Here is a 19,654-nt window from a genome sequence, read left to right as displayed (position 1 = left end):
TATGCAGTTTAGTGACAGGAGAGTTTGGTAGATCTAGAGATGACGTCGAGTCTAGCTCTGTTGCTTGTTGAAGATGTTTCTCGAAATTTGTATCTAGCGCTCACCATCTACCAGAATCCTTGTCAGGATAGAAAGGACATTGCAATGAAAACAGAAACCTGTTTTATTGTGAAAAATACTTCCGGTCTTCTTGCTCTTTTCCCGTTGTTGTTTTTTGTTTGTTTGGTTTGTTTTTAGTAACTTTGTATGCATCGATATAAGTGTCGAAAAACAAAGTCTAGTACTTGCGTGGTGCACGTGTTTGTGCCTTTCTCTCACCAAGAGTGTGATGTCCTGATGGCTGACAGCAGTCGTAAATACTCGTTGCTCAGATGCTTGGAGAATATATAACCGCAGAGATTCCCAAGAAGGTTAATAGGATAGTCAATACCAAACTACGTCTTGAAATCAACTGCCGGAGGACGTTGTACAGCGTTAGAACGATTCTGCTTCTAATCACTCGCCAACTTCCATGTGCTTTGTCAGGAGAGAGCTTCTACTGGTGTCGATCGCCCAGTCGACAGGCATATCCTCCTGCCTGCTCACGCCCCAATCCGTGCCCAGCACCTCCCCACCCCGACTTGTAATTGAAGCCTAACTAGTCTAAGCTGACAAGCGTCCACCCGATGACTGCTCAGATCCCTAATGATTGCATTCCTTGCCTTTCACCTGTATGTTTGGCAGGAGAGATATTGACCACCAGGGAATAGCTGGCAGGCGGTCGTGCACAGATTTGTGCTTTTTGAAAGCTGGGAGAGATTGTAGTGTGTGTTAAACATTTGGTTGGTTTTGTGGAATGGAGTGACTTTGCTTTCTTATTAAATGGGAAAGGGCACATGTGAAAGTGTAGTGCATTATGCATTTATCCAGATAATAGATTTTAGTTAATTAAATATCAGAACTCTTTGTATAGTAATTAAGTGTATTAAAGTTCTAGCATAATAGAATCGATGCAGGTTACATTGTGGACCTCAAATTTTTAGTGCCTTCTCAAAGTAAATGGAAGCTTCATGCTAGTCATATCAGCAAACTGTGATCTTGTGTAATATTTTTCTGCTCAATATGTAATGAAATTTTCTATAGTCATTCTTTATCAGTCCATTGAGCCTGCAAAATGTGCTTCCAGGTACAGTGGATGGGACCAGATTATCTGGATTTTTTTGTTTGTTATTGTTGAAGCCAAATGATGGTTTCTGTTTATATCAAATCATTTTTTTAATAAACTTGGTAGGTGATTGATTGACCGCATAGTGATATATGCAGTTATGAGCCACAAGGATATTTACAGAAAAGCAACAAGTTATTCTGAGTGTCAGAGATGCGAGTAGTAGGTGCAAGAAACAATCAGGGACCATCTACATCTGTTCATTTTATTTTGACTTTAGACTTCCTAGAAATCCTGTATGGGTCTAGATCTTGCCTGGTGCCCCCACCCAGCCTTTTATGCTCCCTCAAACTTTTTTCTACTTGTTCTTCCATGATATCAGAAAGCACCGACAGAATTGGTTATGACAGATCATTATTGTAGCGCTCATCTATTAATGCCCTCTTTCCATCAGTGTATGCCCTAGGGGACTTTCTGTAGCGAAGTGAAGTGTTGATGAGAGGGTTGGGCGCCCTGCCAATTTAGTGGTGCATGAACTTTGTACATGTGAGGGCAGTTCCTAAGGATCCAGGTATTATCCAGCACTTGTTCAGGCAGGGCAAATGTCAGGGATAACAAAGCATTTGACCTCTGAACTCTTAATGTGACAGATAAACAGCCTTGTCATACATGTACAGACTGTTCAAAAGTGTCTGTCTTTATAATGTTAATACTTATTTATAGAGTGCCCTTTCCCATCACCCAAGGCAGCTCAAGGTGATTTACATACATGAAGTGCCATGAGAACAAACTCTCAGCAGGCATCAAACAATAATAATTACCAGCATTTATAAGTTCCTATTCAGCAGGTACTAATGAACTCATTTAGTCTTAGTGTGTCTTACAAATTCATTCTCCAGAATGACATCTTGCAGAAAATAAAATTGCAAACGCATGCCATCATGGAGATGATTGTGATTAGAAGGGGTGGCCTGGGTAGTAAATGGGGGTCTATTGATTATCATTGATCAAATTCCTGCAATGATGAAGAGCACTATAATTAGAAGTGATAGTGAGCATAACTGAGACTAAAAGATTAATATTGATATAGTACTTTTGTACTGATGACATCAGTTTTAGAGAATAGATTTGTAATCAGTGAAGCTCTAAGCTATGCAGTGGGCTGGTGAAATACCAAAAACCCACGCCAGAAGACTACACAACAAATGATAGTGATAATGGAATGGACAAAAAATGAGTACATAATAGCGTTTGTTGTTTTTTTTTTGTTTTTTTTTTTTTTTTTGCATAAAGTGAAGCTGTTTGAATTTATTCACGATAAAACTTTAAAACTAGCCTTTCCTTTGAAGGCAGCTGTTCCAGATGCTCTGTAATGACTACATCAGACATGTCAGCTGTTATTTGTTATCTTTATACCTTGTCTATGTCAGAATGTTACAGGCTGCCGATTTTTAATGCTGTTGTACTTGATAAATTAAATTTCAATCAAGGTAATCTAGGCTGAATTAAAGAATGAAAACATGTGCAATTCACATTTTGTAAAATGGGCTGGGCCAAAGATGTCCCTGAGCAATATTTTGCCCACCCCTGACCTAGAGCCTGTCATAGACCTTGTGGTGAAGCTAAAAGTACATCATTCTTTCCACCCTTTCTATTTCCATGGGTGGAAAGGTAGAGGCAAAACCGATTGCAACGGAAATAGAACCTTATGAATTGGCAACATTAGAATGGAATCTCAAGAGACAGGGGATAAATTATTTCAACACTATTGTATAATGTTTTGTCAAACCACCATCTGCTAATTCGTGGCATGCAGTGAAGTGAATCAAGCTCACTGGCTGTAAATTTAAAACTGATTTATTTTTCTTTTGGTGAATTTGAAGTGAAATTAGAACAAATAATTCCCAACTGATGGTCAGTGCTGTGGGTGAAAACATTTTGACAAAAGAATGTGTAAGCGACATACAGCAGGCCAAAAAATTTTTACCTAGCCTTCAACTTTTCGTTCCCTCACGACTTGGCATTTTGAGAGCGCAATTATTCAATTTTGCTATTGGACCAGTGACATTACTTTTTTTCCAAGTGGTAAATGAAACATATATAATTTTCCAGCAATTAATGTTTCAGTTGCAGTTTTGTTTTATAGTTGTTTGGTTGGTGTTTTTTCCCATTGCTCGATGTTCACAAGCTTATATTTTTTAATTGTGCCTTCATGTCGTGGGTCAAAGGTAGCCAAGAAAACAGGGTGAGACTGTGATAACGGGACTGGCCCAGGGGATGATGATAAATATGAAAGATAGATATGTCGATAAAATGATGGGTGCAGGGAAGGGGTGGGCAAAAGTGGAAGGAAGCAGTTTCCTGACCAAAAAACTTCAATAAGTGAATGCTACCAGTGACGTGGCCAGACCTGACAGCATGTTGGCACCGGCCCAGTGGACCATCATTTTTCTCTTGCCTTACACTTAACACTAAACAGCTTGTGTCAGAGCAATCGTCACAAGCACTGTTACATTTATTCTTAACATTGGTAAGCTTTTTTTTTTTTTTAGTTAATATTTTGTTTTCACAAGTGTGCGCACGGCCGGAGGGGTCACGCAGTTCCTTTCTAATGCAATTCCTATAGACGATGGCATCTGGCCGCCCATAGCGGTGAAAGCATGCGGCCAGGGTTTCTGTCAACACGTGCCAGGTGTGAACCGTGCGTGTGCCAATCATCGCTGCCGTCTCACCTGTCGCTTGCAAGGTGGGGAGTGCACGTGCAAAGGCCTGTCTTGGATGAGCGGGAGAAAAGAGGCCGAGAGTGTTGCGGATGTGTAGGTTGTTGTGTTTACGGGAGTGGGGAGAGGGATGAGACAGCACGGCGCTCCTCCACCGCACTCTTCCCCCAATCGATGGCGGCTCCAGACGCGGAAGGATTCTCTGGCACAAGGCGGGAAAGTCGGGAAGCGCTCGCTGGGCGTGTGAGCATCTGTAGCAGCGTAGTTTTTTGTGAGCGACGCATCGTCGATCGTCGGCATTGTAGCGGGGAGTGAAGCTGTCATGTGCAGAGAGTGAGGTGAGGGGGCATCAAATGTTACCTAGGTATTGAGAGCATAATGAAATGTGAAGAGTTTTGTCAGCGTGTGGCAGTGTCAGCGGTATGTGGAATGTTGATGTGTGTTGGTTATGATTGGGGGGTGGTGGAGGGGTCTTTGACGCGGAGAAGTGGCGATTGTTTCCAAAGCATGGAAAATGTATTCCAGAGACTGTGTTCTCAACGGGTAGAGAAAGCTTTCGCCGATGTGGGTGCTTGGCATTGTGAAAGAGAGAGAAAGAGAAGGCTTTTATTCTAGCAGCATGCCAAACAAAATAGGGTCGGGGGCAACGTCTTCCTCGCGCACTTGATGTACCGACAGCTGTGTCGTCGTGCGGTGTCTGAAAAAAAGGTAGAATTCGTCTTGACGAGGGAAGATTGGGGTCGCATCACGAAACTACAGCAATGCCCAAGCGCCAGATCCCCATTAGTGCTTTCATTGGCATGAAGGTTCCACTCAGCAGTCACCTTCCTGTGGTCAAGCAACAAAACCTGGGTGTGTCGCTGCCCTCTGGGACTTGAGGGTTTGGAGTCAGTTTAAAATCTGGTCACCACGAGCTGACGGAGAAAAGTTCAAATGAGCAGCTTCGGTGAACTTCGGGCTTGAAAAGGGGGGGGGGGGGAGATCAGTGGTTTGCTCTCCACCAGGGGATGAGAGCAGGGCGAAAATGTCACACGTCGCGGTTTTTTGTTTTCTTAAATTTTGTATTTCCGTTATCCGTCGGTGTCATCAGCTGACCCGAACATCGACCTCAGGTGACGTAAGGCCACTACAGCTGTCCTTGAGGACGAGTGCACGAGAAGGTTCCTCAGCTGCTCGTGCGATCGTTGTCCCGTGGGGCAGCAAGGATCAAATTCCGGAACTGCAGTTTGACCGAGAGGAAGGAAGACCTCCTTGACATACTTCGTCGATCACGTGACTATGCTTGGAAACTTTTGTTGTTTTTTTTTTTTTTGTTTTTTTTTTTTTGATAACATGGCCGCCGCAACATGTTCAAATTTCTGGTCTTTTTGGCGTTTGCAGCGAAAGATTTCCTGCTCGGCATCTCGTCTGTTTCTTGGTCTTTTGGCAAAGATCAAAGTTTATCTGTTGACAGGAGAGATCTAGCTGTGGAGAAGGTTATGGCCTTTGACGAAATGTCGACCAAAATCGAGAAACTTTTTAAAAAAAATGCAGAGGGTGTGCCTAGTTCTTGATCATCTGGTAAAGTTTTTTTTTGGTCTTTTTTTTGGTATGCACACAACCTCAAGGTAGTAGGAGAAAAACGCACCGAGGTGCCCTCAACCACGTCCTGATCTATTTCCCACCATGAGGCCAATATAGTTGGGGTTAGAGGGGTTACAGAGAAGGTGATCTAGAATCAGTATGAGAACTTGAAAGGAATGCAGCCCACACAGTGTGGTTGTGCCAACTCATTCTAGAAGAGTCTCAGATTGCCTGACAGAGTTGGCAGAGACGTGGAGCTGAAGTAGAGATGACATTTTCTCATGTTCTTTTATCTGCAGACAGCACCAAAAAACTTGAAACTTAAGAGTGTAGCACATGACTCTCAGTTTGGTTCCTTAGTCCAACTGCCATTCTGTGATTACAGGGTCTTTGACACATGTTTTTTCTGTCATAATGCCCACATGCATTGATTAGCTTTAGAACCAATTATACATCAGAGAATCTTGGTAACTCTTGGAAAATGTGAGAGCAGAGATTAGACTACCTGTGTTTATTTAATTATTTGTGAATCTTCCTTCATGCCTATTTGAGCGGTGTATAAAGCCCAAATAGTGAAAAGCAGGAGAGGGGTTGAATTACACTATCAGCTAATGTTTGTGTTATGAGCATGTCTCTTCTCATCCCGTTAGTCTTCACCTTGCAGTTTTTAAAAACTGGAATGCACTAGTTTGGCAGGATTTGTATCTTTTGACAGCAGAGAGAGCTGTGGGAGTAAGCTTGCTGATAGTGTATTCATTTATGCTTTCCAATGGGTAATGTGAACACATTGTGACGAATCAGGAGTCTTTAAGAGTGATATTGCTAAACATTGCCAGCATATTCTCTTGCTAGCTCCATGTTCAGTTGCAGAAGCTTGGATTGTGTTTTGCTACAATTTTAAAAGAAATTTCTAAAACTGTGGACATTTTCATAAAATACTGTTAACAGTGCAGTGGCAATATGTGCACATAACTTAGGGCAATGAATAAAAGCTGTTAAATGGAAATGAATGGGTTCTGACAAATAGAGCATGATAGCATTGTTGGAAAAACATTATGCTACTTACAGAAGTTAACAGTTTTCAGAAGTGTCAAAATATGAGCAAAATATTGTTTTAATCTTAGCAATGGCTTTCATATTATTTATAAGTCTGAAATCATGATCTTCAAAAAAGCAGCACAAGGCTGAACAAATAAAATTATTTATTGCCATTTTATTCCCTAAGATGATAACTTATTTGTCCATTTTATATCTTTGTGTTATGCTCTTGCAAATTGAATTGAGCAAGGTACCAAGTGAAGAAATGTACTTTTTGTGCTCTATTATTATTATTAAATGAAACAATATTTTGGTTGACATACAGGTGAATCTTTTCAAAGTGAATCTGGGTATCTGGGCTTGGAGCAGTTAATTTATGCATGGTGTTATCATTGAGGATTATGTCACATAGATTGCATTATCTGTCATAGCAAAACCTAATTTAGTTGGTCCTGTGCAATTAAGTGCAATTCTTAAATACATTTTTCTTTTTGTACAGATTCAATTCCATCCGATGAAGAGGACTTCTATGATGCTCTCGATCATCAGGTGGAGAAAGAGTTTGATGTAGCACTTCCTCACAGCAAAGACAAGCATCACAGGTAAATCCAAGCTGCCTGAAATTGTTAGTGGTCTCCAGGGTCAGATTTTTTGGGATAGATTTTACCGGTATTTTATTTTTTATTTATTTATTTTTTTGTCCCTGGTGCCTCTTAAAGTGACCAGGCAATTTTTCTCATACTGTAAGAGTGGACATGGTCAAGAAATTGAATCACAGATCAAACAGTAGCAGTAGTCAAAAAATACAGAGCTTTCAACAATATTACTTGTTGGAAGAAGGAAAATAATTTGTAAGCTAACACTGAAATGTAGTCAACATACATGCATCAAAGGCATCATCTGAAAATAATTAGGAGTCCTACAAAACTGTCTTGTAGAACAAAAAATTGGGTTCTCTTACTGCATCATTGCACATTCTTCATGCCTAATAAAAGAGTCTATTACTTCTTTCTAACACTCACTACTTCTAAACTGGCATCACTTAGTGTTAAAAATACTTTCAATGATGCATTGAGAACTGAATGTAGAATATTGTATCTGATAAATCTATTAACCGTTCCCTTCTTTTTCTGTTGCATTTTGTTTCCCTGCAAATAAATGAGGTAGACAAGATGACATGTACATGTGGATGTATGAATAAACAGTAAGACATTGCATGAAGTTGCAAAAATTTGGGAAACAGAAAAACTAGTGTTTTAATTTGTTTGTTGGACTTCGCACATTTTGAACTGTGCGGCTTTAAGCCAGAGTCAGCAGTCTGTAAAGGACTGGTTGGACTGAACTGAGAAAGTTTCTTCACCCCCCCTCCCCCCACCTATGCACGTGCACCCCCCAAAAAAATTCTTTAAAGTGATTTAAAATGACACTGGCATAAAAAAATCTTCTTTGATGGCATAAATATTTTAGGATGTTTTTTGGCTTTGTGTTTTGGATGTGGTCTTTTCATTGTTACTTTTTACAGCATGAACAATTTATTTTGAACATGGTTATATAAAGTCTTATTTACATGTATGCATACAAATATACTTACATCAGGCAACTTCTCATCCGTCTCGTTCATTCACACACATGTGCATACATGAAAGTGCATGAACAGTTTATTTTTAGCATGGTTATGTAAAGTCTTGTATGTATATGCATATATTTACGTCAGGCAGCTTTCCCATTTATCTCGTACATACACACACATGCATACATGCAAGTACATGCACACACACACACTATGTTGCTTTAAAAGTTTTTAAGCATTCAGTGTCACATTTGTTGCTTTGTCTTTATATCCTATCTTATTCCCGAAGAAGACATATTTCACATGTTTCATTATAATATTGTAAACAGTTGACTGCCTCACTGAACTGGCAAAGATTGAGAGGCAGTGGTTATTTTTGCCCTAGACTCGTGGGGAATAAAGGAAAACTTTTGCCTGGGAATATAAAAAAATCACTGCGAAGAAACCACTTTAAGTAAACAGTTGCAGGCGAGATTTGTCAGGATATCTTGACAGCGGTCAATACTCTTGTTACCTAGAAGCAAGTAGGGTTGGCTGCTTTTGGACAGAGTCCAAACTGTCTGGTCTGCTGTTAGCTTTCTTTGTGATCAGTGATGGAATGTTTGTAGGGAATGAGAAATTTTGAGAGGGTGTTAAAGGTATTATCACTGGACAGACAGTGTTATTCACATTTCTGATCATTTGCATCATAGAGATTGAAATTATCTTAAGGGCGTTTTTTTTTTTTTTCTCATTAATATTTGACAGTTGACATCCCTATTGTCTACCTATTACCTATTCTGTATGAGTACTTTTAATATTTTTTAAGCGCTACAATTCCTACAACCTTTTTTGTCAATTCATAATAAAGCAGTGATACACTTTTTTAATTTAGTTTTAAGCACATCTTGTCAAAAACATACATCTTCTATTTGCGTCTCTACCACTTTGCCTTTTTTCCTTCATAATTTTTTTTTTTTTTTTTCTCTGTTCCTTACACTAGTCATCCTTCAATACCCATTATTTTGATGATTGTTGATGTGTTCATTTGTGATGCTGTACTATAACACTCTGATATTTACTTGGTGTGTATGCTAATTAAAAGAACATTTTTCTTCCCCATTTAAGACGAACTGGTAGTGACTTGAGCATGGAGAGTTATGCCAATGATCTATCCAGTGAATCTGAGTCAGAAGGCAGTGTCAATGAAGCAAGAGTCTACACAACTAAGGCTAACTCTCCAAAGAAAGGACTGGTATGTGATATATGCACAAGATTCGTGTAAACTTGCTTGAACTATGTTAATTCAGTTGTTGATCATCAGATCATGTTTTCCCCACTCTCCCGAAATATTGGAGATGGCTGCTTAAAAAAGAATATGAGGATTTTTAAAACAGGACAGTTGTAAGTAAGGCTTTTGTTACATTTTCTTCTTTTTTCTTATTAGCACTCTGTCTTTTATAATTGGATACCTTTATGTTGCATGTTCTACATGTATCACTATCATAAATAAAAACTTGCTAAGTAAATGTGTAATCTTTTGTGCTCACTGGTTATATCACACTAAACAGCTTCTGTTAAACCTTGTAGCAGAGACAGGGCTCTGGGAGACGTGACCATAAGAGGACAGGTAGTCAAGACAAAATCCGAATGTCGAGATCTCTCCCAGACTCACAGAATGCAGAGGGCAGTCTGGTGCCAAGGAGGCAGCGAAGAAAATGGATCCCTGAGAAACCCAACATCAGCTTGAACCTTTGGAGTGTCATGAAGAACTGTATCGGCAAGGAACTGTCCAAGATCCCCATGCCTGTGAGTGAACAGTGTGTAACATTGGTGGTGGCTCTAGAGCACACCTTGCTGACACCTTATGTGGAAGCTGAAACTTTTCCTTTGATACTGAGCCAAGTTATATTTTCCAGTTTTAATTAAAATTCCTTCATGTCATTTTCATTGATTTTATTTATTGCCCTTGTCTAGGTCAATTTCAACGAGCCTCTGTCCATGTTACAAAGACTGACAGAGGAGCTGGAGTACTCAGAAATTCTCGATCAAGCAGCATTGTGCGAGGATTCCTGTGAACAGCTGGCTTATGTTGCTGCATTTACAGTTTCTGCATATGCAACAACACTATTCCGAACTGGAAAGCCATTCAACCCACTTTTGGGAGAAACATTTGAATTTGACAGAACTGAGGATTTTGGATGGAAGTCTTTAGCCGAGCAGGTTTGAGCTTAAAAAAACAAAACAAAAAAAAGAGGGAGAGAGAGGATGGAAATTTGTGACTGCGTATATGTCTATAGCGTTAAATTGAAGACACTTGATCAATGGGTGTTTTTTGGGAGAGTAGGAGGGGTGGGGTAGGATTTGTGGTTGGACTTGGTTAGGGTTAGTTTTGGGGGGCTACTTTCGTTGTCATTGAGGGATCTCAGAATTTGCTTTTCACTGTACAGCATAAAAAAGTGATACTGTTAAGGTTTTGTTTTCCTTTTGCTTGGTACCAGTGATCTCTAAGAGGCAGACATTTTTTAGTTTGCAAGAGTTCAAGTGGATGGCAAGTGATGTCACAGGTCAGGCAGATGTTTTATCTTGTGAATTCAAAGTATTATCTGTTTTTGAATTCAGCATCACCTGTTTTAATACAGGTATCCCATCATCCTCCCACATTAGCAACACACACAGACGGACGGGGCTGGACCCTGTGGCAAGAATTTACCATGACGACCAAATTCCGCGGTCGCTATCTCCAGATCATTCCCATGGGTCAGTTTTGTTTTGTGTGTGTGTGCAAGTATGAGTAAGCTGCATTCCTTCATTATTTGATTGAGCTAATCAGAGATTTTGTTTGGGCTAATTATGTTGTAGTTAATATTGGGCTTTGCAATGTCACAATCAGCTGTTGTAAAATGTTTGAGATGCAGTGGCATCATGTGCAGTGTTGAGTTATGCAGGGAATGAGATTGTTGAGGGATGTTAAATTAATTCATGCCATATAAATGTTAGTATGATATTCAAGATATTAAGATATTGTGCTCAGGGTTCCCAGGTCCTTGCAAGGTCCTTTTAAGTCCTTTTATATTGAATTTTCGCCAAAAGGCCTTTTAAGTCCTTTTATTTGCCATGCGGTCCTTTCAAATTCTCACACAGGTCCTTACATTTTCTCTGTGACCCTTTTAAGTCCTTTTATCGATAAAATATTACAACAAATTTATTTCCGGAGTAGACTTTGGCGCAAAATACCGACGATTTTTCGCTGCATTGCTATTTTAATCACATGACTACCCAGTCTCGCTCGCGGCGGGAACGTCCGTTTCGGCCTTTCGCGAGTTCACTCTCGTCGTGTCGACCACATTTCTTTGTCTGCTTAACAATTTGAAAGATGCCGGGGAAGTGCTCTTTTCAGGAGAAGTGGCTAAAGGAAGACAAGTATAAAGATTGGTTAATAAAAGACTCGAGCAATAAACATTTGGCATGATGTGCTGCCTGCAAAATATCTCTGAATCTTTCATCAATGGGCGAAAGTGTTCTGAAACAGCACATGGTTACCGAAAGACACCAAAGGCAAATAAAAGTATTTCTGAAAGATGCGCGCTTTTGTGTAACTGATTACTTTCGTCATCGAGAACATCCACAGCCCGCTCAAAATCAGACGGCACCGACCAGCTCTGCAAGTGTGTCCAGTAAGTTGACAATTATTTATCTTTAGCGATTCATTTAGTTAACGATGTGGGTACTTAGAAAAACACATTAAATTAAAGCGTGCATAACATTTTGCGGTTTTTTTCCACTCTTTATTAAGCCTATCGTCTAATTTACGGTGAAGCCAATAGCTTAAAGATCAGTAAATAGCAAAGAATTATTTAAATTAAAAAGTTGAGATTTTCATTTTCTCATGATTCGAACTACAAATAGAGTTTTATACAATCACGAATCTTACTACAGCTTTGCTGCAGAAAATTGATCTGAATTTTTGGCATCTGATCAGGAAAGATTAAAAAGAAAGTATAATTAATAATGTATGCTTATTATCCTATTTTACCAGCAAATACATTATTTTTTGGATTTTTAAAATCAAACAATTTAACATTAAAGCTAAATCAGTTAGCTGAAAATAACTTTCATTTTCAACTATGCTGCCATCTTTATACTTTAACTTAGTTTAGTATTATTTATATTATCATGTCATTAATTATTGCTTTTTGAAACCTGTCTTTTATTCAGACAGAACATAATGTTTACAGACATAATGGTAACTTAAATGTTTTCTTTGAATAGGTTTCGTGATGAGCAATGAACGATTGAAGGCAGAGATCCTGTGGACTCTCAAGATTGTGGAATCACACTACAGTTTCAGATCTGCTGAAAAGTCTGCTGAACTGTTTCGACTTATGTTCCCAGACAGCCAAGTAGCTGCAGAATTTAAGTGCGGTCAAACAAAAGCCAGTTATCTAACTTCATTTGGGCTTGCTCCTCACTTTTCGAAATTGCTTCTGGACTGTGTAAATTCGTCGCCTGAGTATGTTCTTTTGTTTGATGAATCTTCTAACCATAAGACTCAAACTGAACAGCTGGATTTCCATGTTCGTTACTGGAGTGACAATGCTGTAAGGACTCATTACCTGACCTCGGAATTTTTGGGTCATTCCGCGGCCATAGACCTTCAACAAAAGTTCAGTAAGGTAATTAGCGAATCAAACTTCAAGCAAGCTAATTTACTTCAAATTTCTATGGATGGACCTTCTGTAAACCTAAACCTTCTTGAGAAAATTAATAACGACATGATTACCAATCACAATGTTGGTTTGTTAAATGTGGGCAGCTGTGGACTCCATGTTATGCACAATGCATTTAGGCGTGGGTGCGAGGCTTCTCAATGGGAGCTTGAGTCATTTCTTACATCTGCTTATATCTTGTTCAGAGACAGCCCAGCCAGAAGAGAAGATTATATAAAAGTAACTGGTTCCACATCTTTTCCAGCCAAGTTCTGTGCTCACCGATGGCTTGAAAACAATTCTGTTGCTGAAAAAGCAATTGTTATGCTTCCATACTTGGAAAAATTTGTCAAAGCTGCAATGGAGAAAAAATAACATTGCCAAAGAACAAATCTTTTGATATTGTAAAAGCTGGAGTCTTATCTACCCCTTTGCTTTCATGTCGTCTGGCTTTCTTTAGTTTAATTGCCAGTATACTTGAACCTTTTTTGAGAAAATACCAAGCTGATCAGCCTCTTCTTCCTTTCCTTTGTTTAGACTTACATGACATTATGAAAAATCTGATGCACAAATTTATCAAGTCAAATGTACTTAATAAATGTGAAACTGCCCTCCAACTTGTGCAGGTTGATATATGCAACAGTTCTAACCATGTCAATCTGAGCATGATCGAACTTGGCTTCAGGGTTGATAGACTACTGGCTGTAGCTAAGAAACAGTCATCAGTAAACGATGGAACTCTCATGGCCTTCAGAGCTGAATGCAGAGATTTTTTGAAAGCAGTTGTTCTAAAATTGCAGGATAAATCTCCACTGAAGTACACCCTAGTGAGAAACATAACTTTCTTAAACCCAAAGACCATGGGGGAAAAAGACAAATCAATACAAAAAATGAAAAAGGTTTTGTTGTATTGCCAAGGTGTGAAAAGGTTTGATGATGTGACTTGTGACAAGGTATTGTCAGAGTTCCGTAATTTTCTTGACAGTTCTGCAGGTGAGTGTGGTAGTAAGGCTTTTGACCCTATGACACAAAGACTGGATAGTTGGTTTTATGATGCCCTTGCTGGAAAAGCAGAGTTTCAGGTGTTGTGGTCTGTTGTCAGACAGTTACTCCTACTCTCTCATGGTCAAGCTACAGTGGAAAGAGGATTTTCATTCAACAAAGAAACAGTAGCTGACAATCTTAGTCAGACTGCACTAAAAGCACGCAGAGTAATTCTTGATCATATTCACAGTGTGGGAGGGGTGGAAAATGTTGAGATCTCCAAACCACTGATGATATCCGCTTCTAGTGCCTATGGCAGGTATGAACGTTACCTCTCTGAGCAGAAGCAGCAGAAGGAAACAGAAGAAAAGCAGGTCCACAGAAAGAGATTAGGAGATGAGCTGGTAATACTCACAAAAAGGCTAAAGACCACCAGTGCCGAAGAACGACACCTGCTGGAACTGGCTGACAGACATAGTTTCCAGGCTGAAGAGCAAAAAAGTTTTTCACTTATTGAAAGATCTAACAACATGCGTTTGTTAGCCAAAGACAAGAAGAAGGAGATAACAAAGATTCAGTCAGACATTGATAGATTACAGGAAGAAATTAAAAGGTGTTGAATTGTGACATTCAGAATTAATGTTTATTTCAGTTTAAATAAGCCTGCACAATTCTGTACATGTATGCTATGGAACATGTTAAAAAACCAGAACTATTTAGAGGAAATTAGGTTGTGTAAAGAAATTGTATTGTTTAGTATTGGTAAAGCTGTAGGGGTGACAAAGAATTGAATTTCATCAATGAAACTTTTGCTTATAGTAGATGGATTGCTTTGTCATTTTGTAATCTTAATCTTATGTGTATTAGTATATCATGCTGTTTATGTATATGTTTGCATGTGTTACATGTATGTGTAATAAGAATGCTTAAATAATATCTCAAGGTTAAAAATAAATGGGCTGTAATGCTTGACAGTTTCGACTCATTCCATCTTTGGTTTAGCATTAGGATCACACTCTTTTCATTCCTCATCTGATCCTCCAATCCTTGGCATTCCTTGTAGTCACAAGAAAATGTTTGGTCTACACATCTGTACAACACTAGTTGCCCTTCCGTATTCGCAAAAAAACGCTCTTTTTTTCAAAAGTTCTTTAGAAACTTACTCTTTCTTGAACTTTGATCTTCTAGTACTACTGTGCATAGCTCTATTTCTATCTCTCTCTTCCCATTAGAGTGTGTGTGCGAGAGAGAGACACGTGAACTGACTTTTGTATTACACCAAAGAATGGCTTTCAGGTTTTGCAATTATTATTACTTAGATTTCTAGAAAACTTGGAACATTAACGGTGTATGTTATCAGCGCGCTAAGGACACTTTTTAAGTTATCTAATCTAAATATGGCAGACAGGCATCAAAATTAACTCTTTGATTATTTATTACTAGAAATACATGTATTTGAGAACATAGAGAAGACCACAGATTCATAAATAATACATCTTTCCGACCACACAAGAGAAAAACTTAAGCATTGATGACTGTCACTTAGGTCCTTTCGAATGCATGAAAGGTCCTTTTAAGGTCCTTTTAAGGTCCTTTTTTGGCACCATCCCTGATCCCTGGGAACCCTGTGTGCTTCATTGTTTTTAATCAAGCACACGCAATATTGCTTTCAATTAGTTTGTCGTTTATATGTCATGGCAGAAATTTGACTTTGAAAAAAGTGGTATTCAGAAACTGAGGCATAAATTTCATCAGTTTTTGCTGTTGAAATAAGGTGTGACGGAAATTGTGATGAAAACTGTTTGCATAACCAGGTATTGCACACTTAACTTTCACCAAGTCTGGTGGTCACTATACATGGCGAAAAGTGACAACAACAGTTCATAACATCATTGTGGGGCGGCTATGGGTGGACAATCAGGGAGAAATGGACATCACCAACCATATCACGGGAGACAGGTGCCATCTGAAGTACTCTGCATACAGCTATTTCTCGAGAGAGACTCCCAGAAAGGTGAGCGAGGCAAAAGTGTTACAACCTTGTGTGAATTTGTTGCACTGCTGAAAATATCGAGAGGTGTAGCTTGCTGTGGGATCTACAGCATTTATGAAGCACTTTATAGGACTGACTGAAAGCAAAATTGTGAAATGAAGAACCTTTTTTAGTCAGAGTAATGGGTCCATCTGCTTCTTACTGTTTCTTGCAATTTACACTGACATTGGGTAACAGTATTACCACAATAAGTGAAGGTCTCTGTTATGTTTTATTCAAAGAACTTATTTGTGAGTATGCACATATCTGTACTTTATTGCATTGAACAATAGTACTTATGTACATGTACATATCACATGTATTTTAGGAAAAGGATTTCTAATAAGTGTCAGTGTGCAACACCTAATTACAATGGCAGTTTCATAAGTTTGCCTGTGTGTACAAAAGCATTCACTACAAAATCACCTTCATTGCTGAGAAATAGTAGCTGTATTTATACAGGTAACTGGTGTTGTCACTGACTCAAAGGACAATGCTCGCTGGGTGCTTACCGGCAATTGGTGTACAAAAATGGAGGGAGCACCTATTATTCATGTTGAAGAGTCCAACAAAGGCAAGCCAGTCTTTGAGACTGGCCCGCATAAGTTGCTGTGGAAAGTTCGACCACCTCCGTGAGTGAAACTGGATTTTTGAGGGGAAGAAGTTCTTGTTATTTGCCCCTAAAGGAGTTATGATGTGCTACATGGGACATAAAAGTTCATAGTCCCAACAGTAATTGTGTTAATATCAGATTATTTTTATTATTTGTTTTTGTCATACTCTTTGTGATGTGTGTTCAGTCAGAACTAGAAGGTTAAAACATCCTGAACATTCGTTTTTCATAAAAGTATTGTAGAAGTGAAGGAGTGAGGAAATGTAATATACCAAGTTCACTGGCATGCAGCATAGTGAGGGTGTGTGGGGGGGCAAGTTAGCGCAAAAGCCAAGAGGGTTGAAACTGTTTTCCTTTGGTTTTAAAGACACTCCTCTTCTCATCACCAGGAATGGTGCAGAAAGGATTTACTTCTTCAGTCAACTGGCCATTGAGATGAATGAACCCGAGGAAGGGGTAGCGCCAACTGACTCAAGAAACCGACCTGACCAGCGCCTGATGGAAGAAGGCAAGTGGGATGAAGCAAACCATATGAAGATTCTTTTGGAGGAGAAACAAAGGGCTGCCCGGAGACAGAGGGAACAAGAGATCGAAAAAGCTAAAAATGAAGGTAAAAAGAAAAAAAACTGAGAACTTTTCCTACATATCTTCTTATAGTTTATAACTATCTTGAAGGTTTGTTTGTTGGTTGTTTTTTTTGTTTTTTTTTGGGGGGGGGGGGGTTTAGGTGGTGGGGTGGGGCAGGGGATGTCTTTAAGGTAGCCATTGGGTCAAAATGTCCTTCATATGTTAGAGGCTTGATTTCACTTTTTAAAAAACTTAATTTGTGAACTCTTGGCCTAACCCTGATCAGTGATAAATTCACATTCGGTGTCCAAGCTTGGCATGAAAAGTAAGTTGTAGAATCAAATCCCACTTTATATCATGCCTAGCAAAAGCTTCAGTACTAGCATAAAAATAATCTCAAGCCTACCTCCCATTTAATGGATCTTTCTTGGAAAAGGTTCAGTCTTAAAAGATCTTACCAAACAGTGATACAAGCTTACATTAGAAACATCTTGTTGCATCAATGCCTTGAACATAAAATCAAGAGAAATGCAGTTTTCAAGAAACTAAATAAAGATGATTTTCCTCATCTCTGGGTGAAAACCAGACATGATGTCAAGTAAGGGATTTGCTAGTGGTCTACTTCGAGCAAACATGGCTGAGAACTGCATCACTAGTAGTACAGGTTGTACATAAATTATCAATCTGGAAGTGCAGTATCAAGTTGTTCTTCTAGTCCTAAAAAATGTACTGAGTTATAAAAATTGTGCAAGTCCAATGGCACAAAGCTGACCTTAATCACTTTTCTCGGTCTCATCTACGAAACTGCTCTGCACAACTTTAGAATCATTTCGTGGTGGTGGGTCACATACAATAAGATTTAAGGTTTTTATATCTTCTTGCTTTTTGATTTGGTGTTCTCATTTTATTGGTGGCTTTTCAAGCCACAATATTGTCCCTTATTTTGGCAGTTCTGTTAATGATGTTATCATGGGGTTTCTTGATTTATAACCATTTAACATTGTTCTCACTGTGATATGGCCTCAGTTGCTGACACAGCATTAAACCACACTAACCATCTTTGACAGTAAGGATGAAGATCATGGTGACACTAACACATGTACATTGCTGTGTGCTTTTAATATGAATGGTCAATAAAACACCTAACATGCTTACATTTGGGATTCTGAAAAATCTCAAAAGTTTGAAAGACAAACAGTTTTAATTGTGGGGTCTGTTGTAATTTTCTTTCCTTCCACTTTTAATGTCATAACATTCAATATACCAAAGTAGTGGGTGACCCTGAGTGACCATCTGAAGGGACTGTAACCTTTGCAAAGGTGGGGGATTTCTTTTTTTTAATTACCATCCCTCGTTCTCACTTCTCGATCTTAGCAGATATAGTTTGAAGTCGAATGACCTGTGTCATACAAAAGATAAATAAGTTTTTGATAATATAACACATGTACATTAATGAATACTTTTATTTCTATGGGGAAAAAACACTACACAGTGATGTGGGTGAAAAACTTGATAAATTTGTTTCAAAATTTTTGTGTCTTATGAAAAAAAGATTCTAAGTCTCATTGAAGATGATTAAAAAAATGGTAATGATAATAATAATAAACTTAATAAACTGACATTTTTTCTGCATTCTTTAAATGGACTTAAGACTTTGATGGTGAATATCAAGTGGACAGCATAAGAAAGGTCACAAGTTCTAGCCAAATTGATATACCTTTTCCAGAAGGTAAAAGCTGACGTTTGGAGTTTTTGTTTAATCTGTTTTGTTGTTTATTTTTTTAAGTTCACATTTACTAGTTTTTAAAAGTTCTGGATTTTTTAATTAAATTTTTGACCATTCTCACTTTATGTTGGAATTTTTCAGTGTTTAATTATATAGAGATTTTAAGTCTGACAGTAAATAAGTTAATGACCTGTGTTCTTTTTCCTTCCTTTTTTAAATGGACTTAAGGTTTTAGTGTTGATGAATATCAAGATGAGGGCGTAAGTGCAGTCAGAAACACAAATCAAACTATTTCACCTTTGCCAGAAGGTAAAATGCTGTTTGTTGATCTTTGTTGAACCTAAAGTTTACATTTCCAGATGGCAGTTTTTTCCAAAAATGTTGCATCATCTTTGTTTTCTTTTGTGTTCTTATTTTCAAATTGGACAGCTGAGAAGAAAGTTTTTTTTTTCTTCCCTGCTACACAGGAAACTTGAATCAATCGAACTTCCTATGGGAATTCAGATACATATATTGACTAGAGCAGAACTCATTTGTAATCATTCTGCTTAGAGATCTCTATCAATACAAATCACATTCAGTTTATTCTGGAATGCTTGACATTTTAATGACTATGAAAAAATATTTATCGAATGTGGAAAATTTAGACACATTACCTTTTAGGTTTTTGATGAGAGTGTTGTCGCTTTACCCAACTAGCTAGAGGGGATCAGCTTTCTTCCGTTTTATCTCATCCGTTGATCTATGTCGACTTCGATGTCATCTTCGGATCTGTGGTGTTTGTTGTATCAGTTGCTTTTGTTTTTCTGCAATGCTTGTAGTTCTTCATTTCTTCCAGTTGACATCTTCATCCACTAATGGTTTCTGTGAAATGTTCTTCATTTTGTCATTTTGCTTTGGAGATTTTGGATCTAAGCATTTCAGTGATATCGTCTGGTGATAAATGCATTTTGTGTCATCCTGCATCTTTCTCCATGCATGTTTCTGAACTGCTATTGCATTCACTTCC

General features: G+C 38.5%; 1 protein-coding gene across 6 annotated transcripts in view; it reads left to right on the top strand.

Annotated features, from left to right (window-relative positions):
• The window catches only part of LOC112562011 (oxysterol-binding protein 1-like), a 42,327-nt gene that overhangs the window by 15,175 nt on the left and 7,498 nt on the right, over positions 1-19,654 (top strand). For 4 of the 6 annotated variants that reach the window (XM_025234961.1, XM_025234962.1, XM_025234960.1 and 1 more), the window contains 10 exons: positions 6,965-7,067; positions 9,143-9,269; positions 9,605-9,823; positions 9,992-10,237; positions 10,657-10,774; positions 15,522-15,721; positions 16,202-16,371; positions 16,742-16,962; positions 18,571-18,648; positions 18,874-18,954. In XM_025234961.1, coding sequence (XP_025090746.1) covers positions 6,965-7,067; positions 9,143-9,269; positions 9,605-9,823; positions 9,992-10,237; positions 10,657-10,774; positions 15,522-15,721; positions 16,202-16,371; positions 16,742-16,962; positions 18,571-18,648; positions 18,874-18,954 — 1,563 coding nt within the window. The remainder of the gene's footprint in view (positions 1-6,964; positions 7,068-9,142; positions 9,270-9,604; positions 9,824-9,991; positions 10,238-10,656; positions 10,775-15,521; positions 15,722-16,201; positions 16,372-16,741; positions 16,963-18,570; positions 18,649-18,873; positions 18,955-19,654) is intronic. The other 2 variants (XM_025234959.1, XM_025234963.1) reach the window with 2 other exon arrangements.

This window comes from Pomacea canaliculata, linkage group LG4 (genome assembly GCF_003073045.1).
Source record: "Pomacea canaliculata isolate SZHN2017 linkage group LG4, ASM307304v1, whole genome shotgun sequence".
In the NCBI taxonomy this organism is placed as follows: domain Eukaryota; kingdom Metazoa; phylum Mollusca; class Gastropoda; order Architaenioglossa; family Ampullariidae; genus Pomacea; species Pomacea canaliculata.
This window is presented reverse-complemented; position numbering and strand designations above follow the sequence as displayed.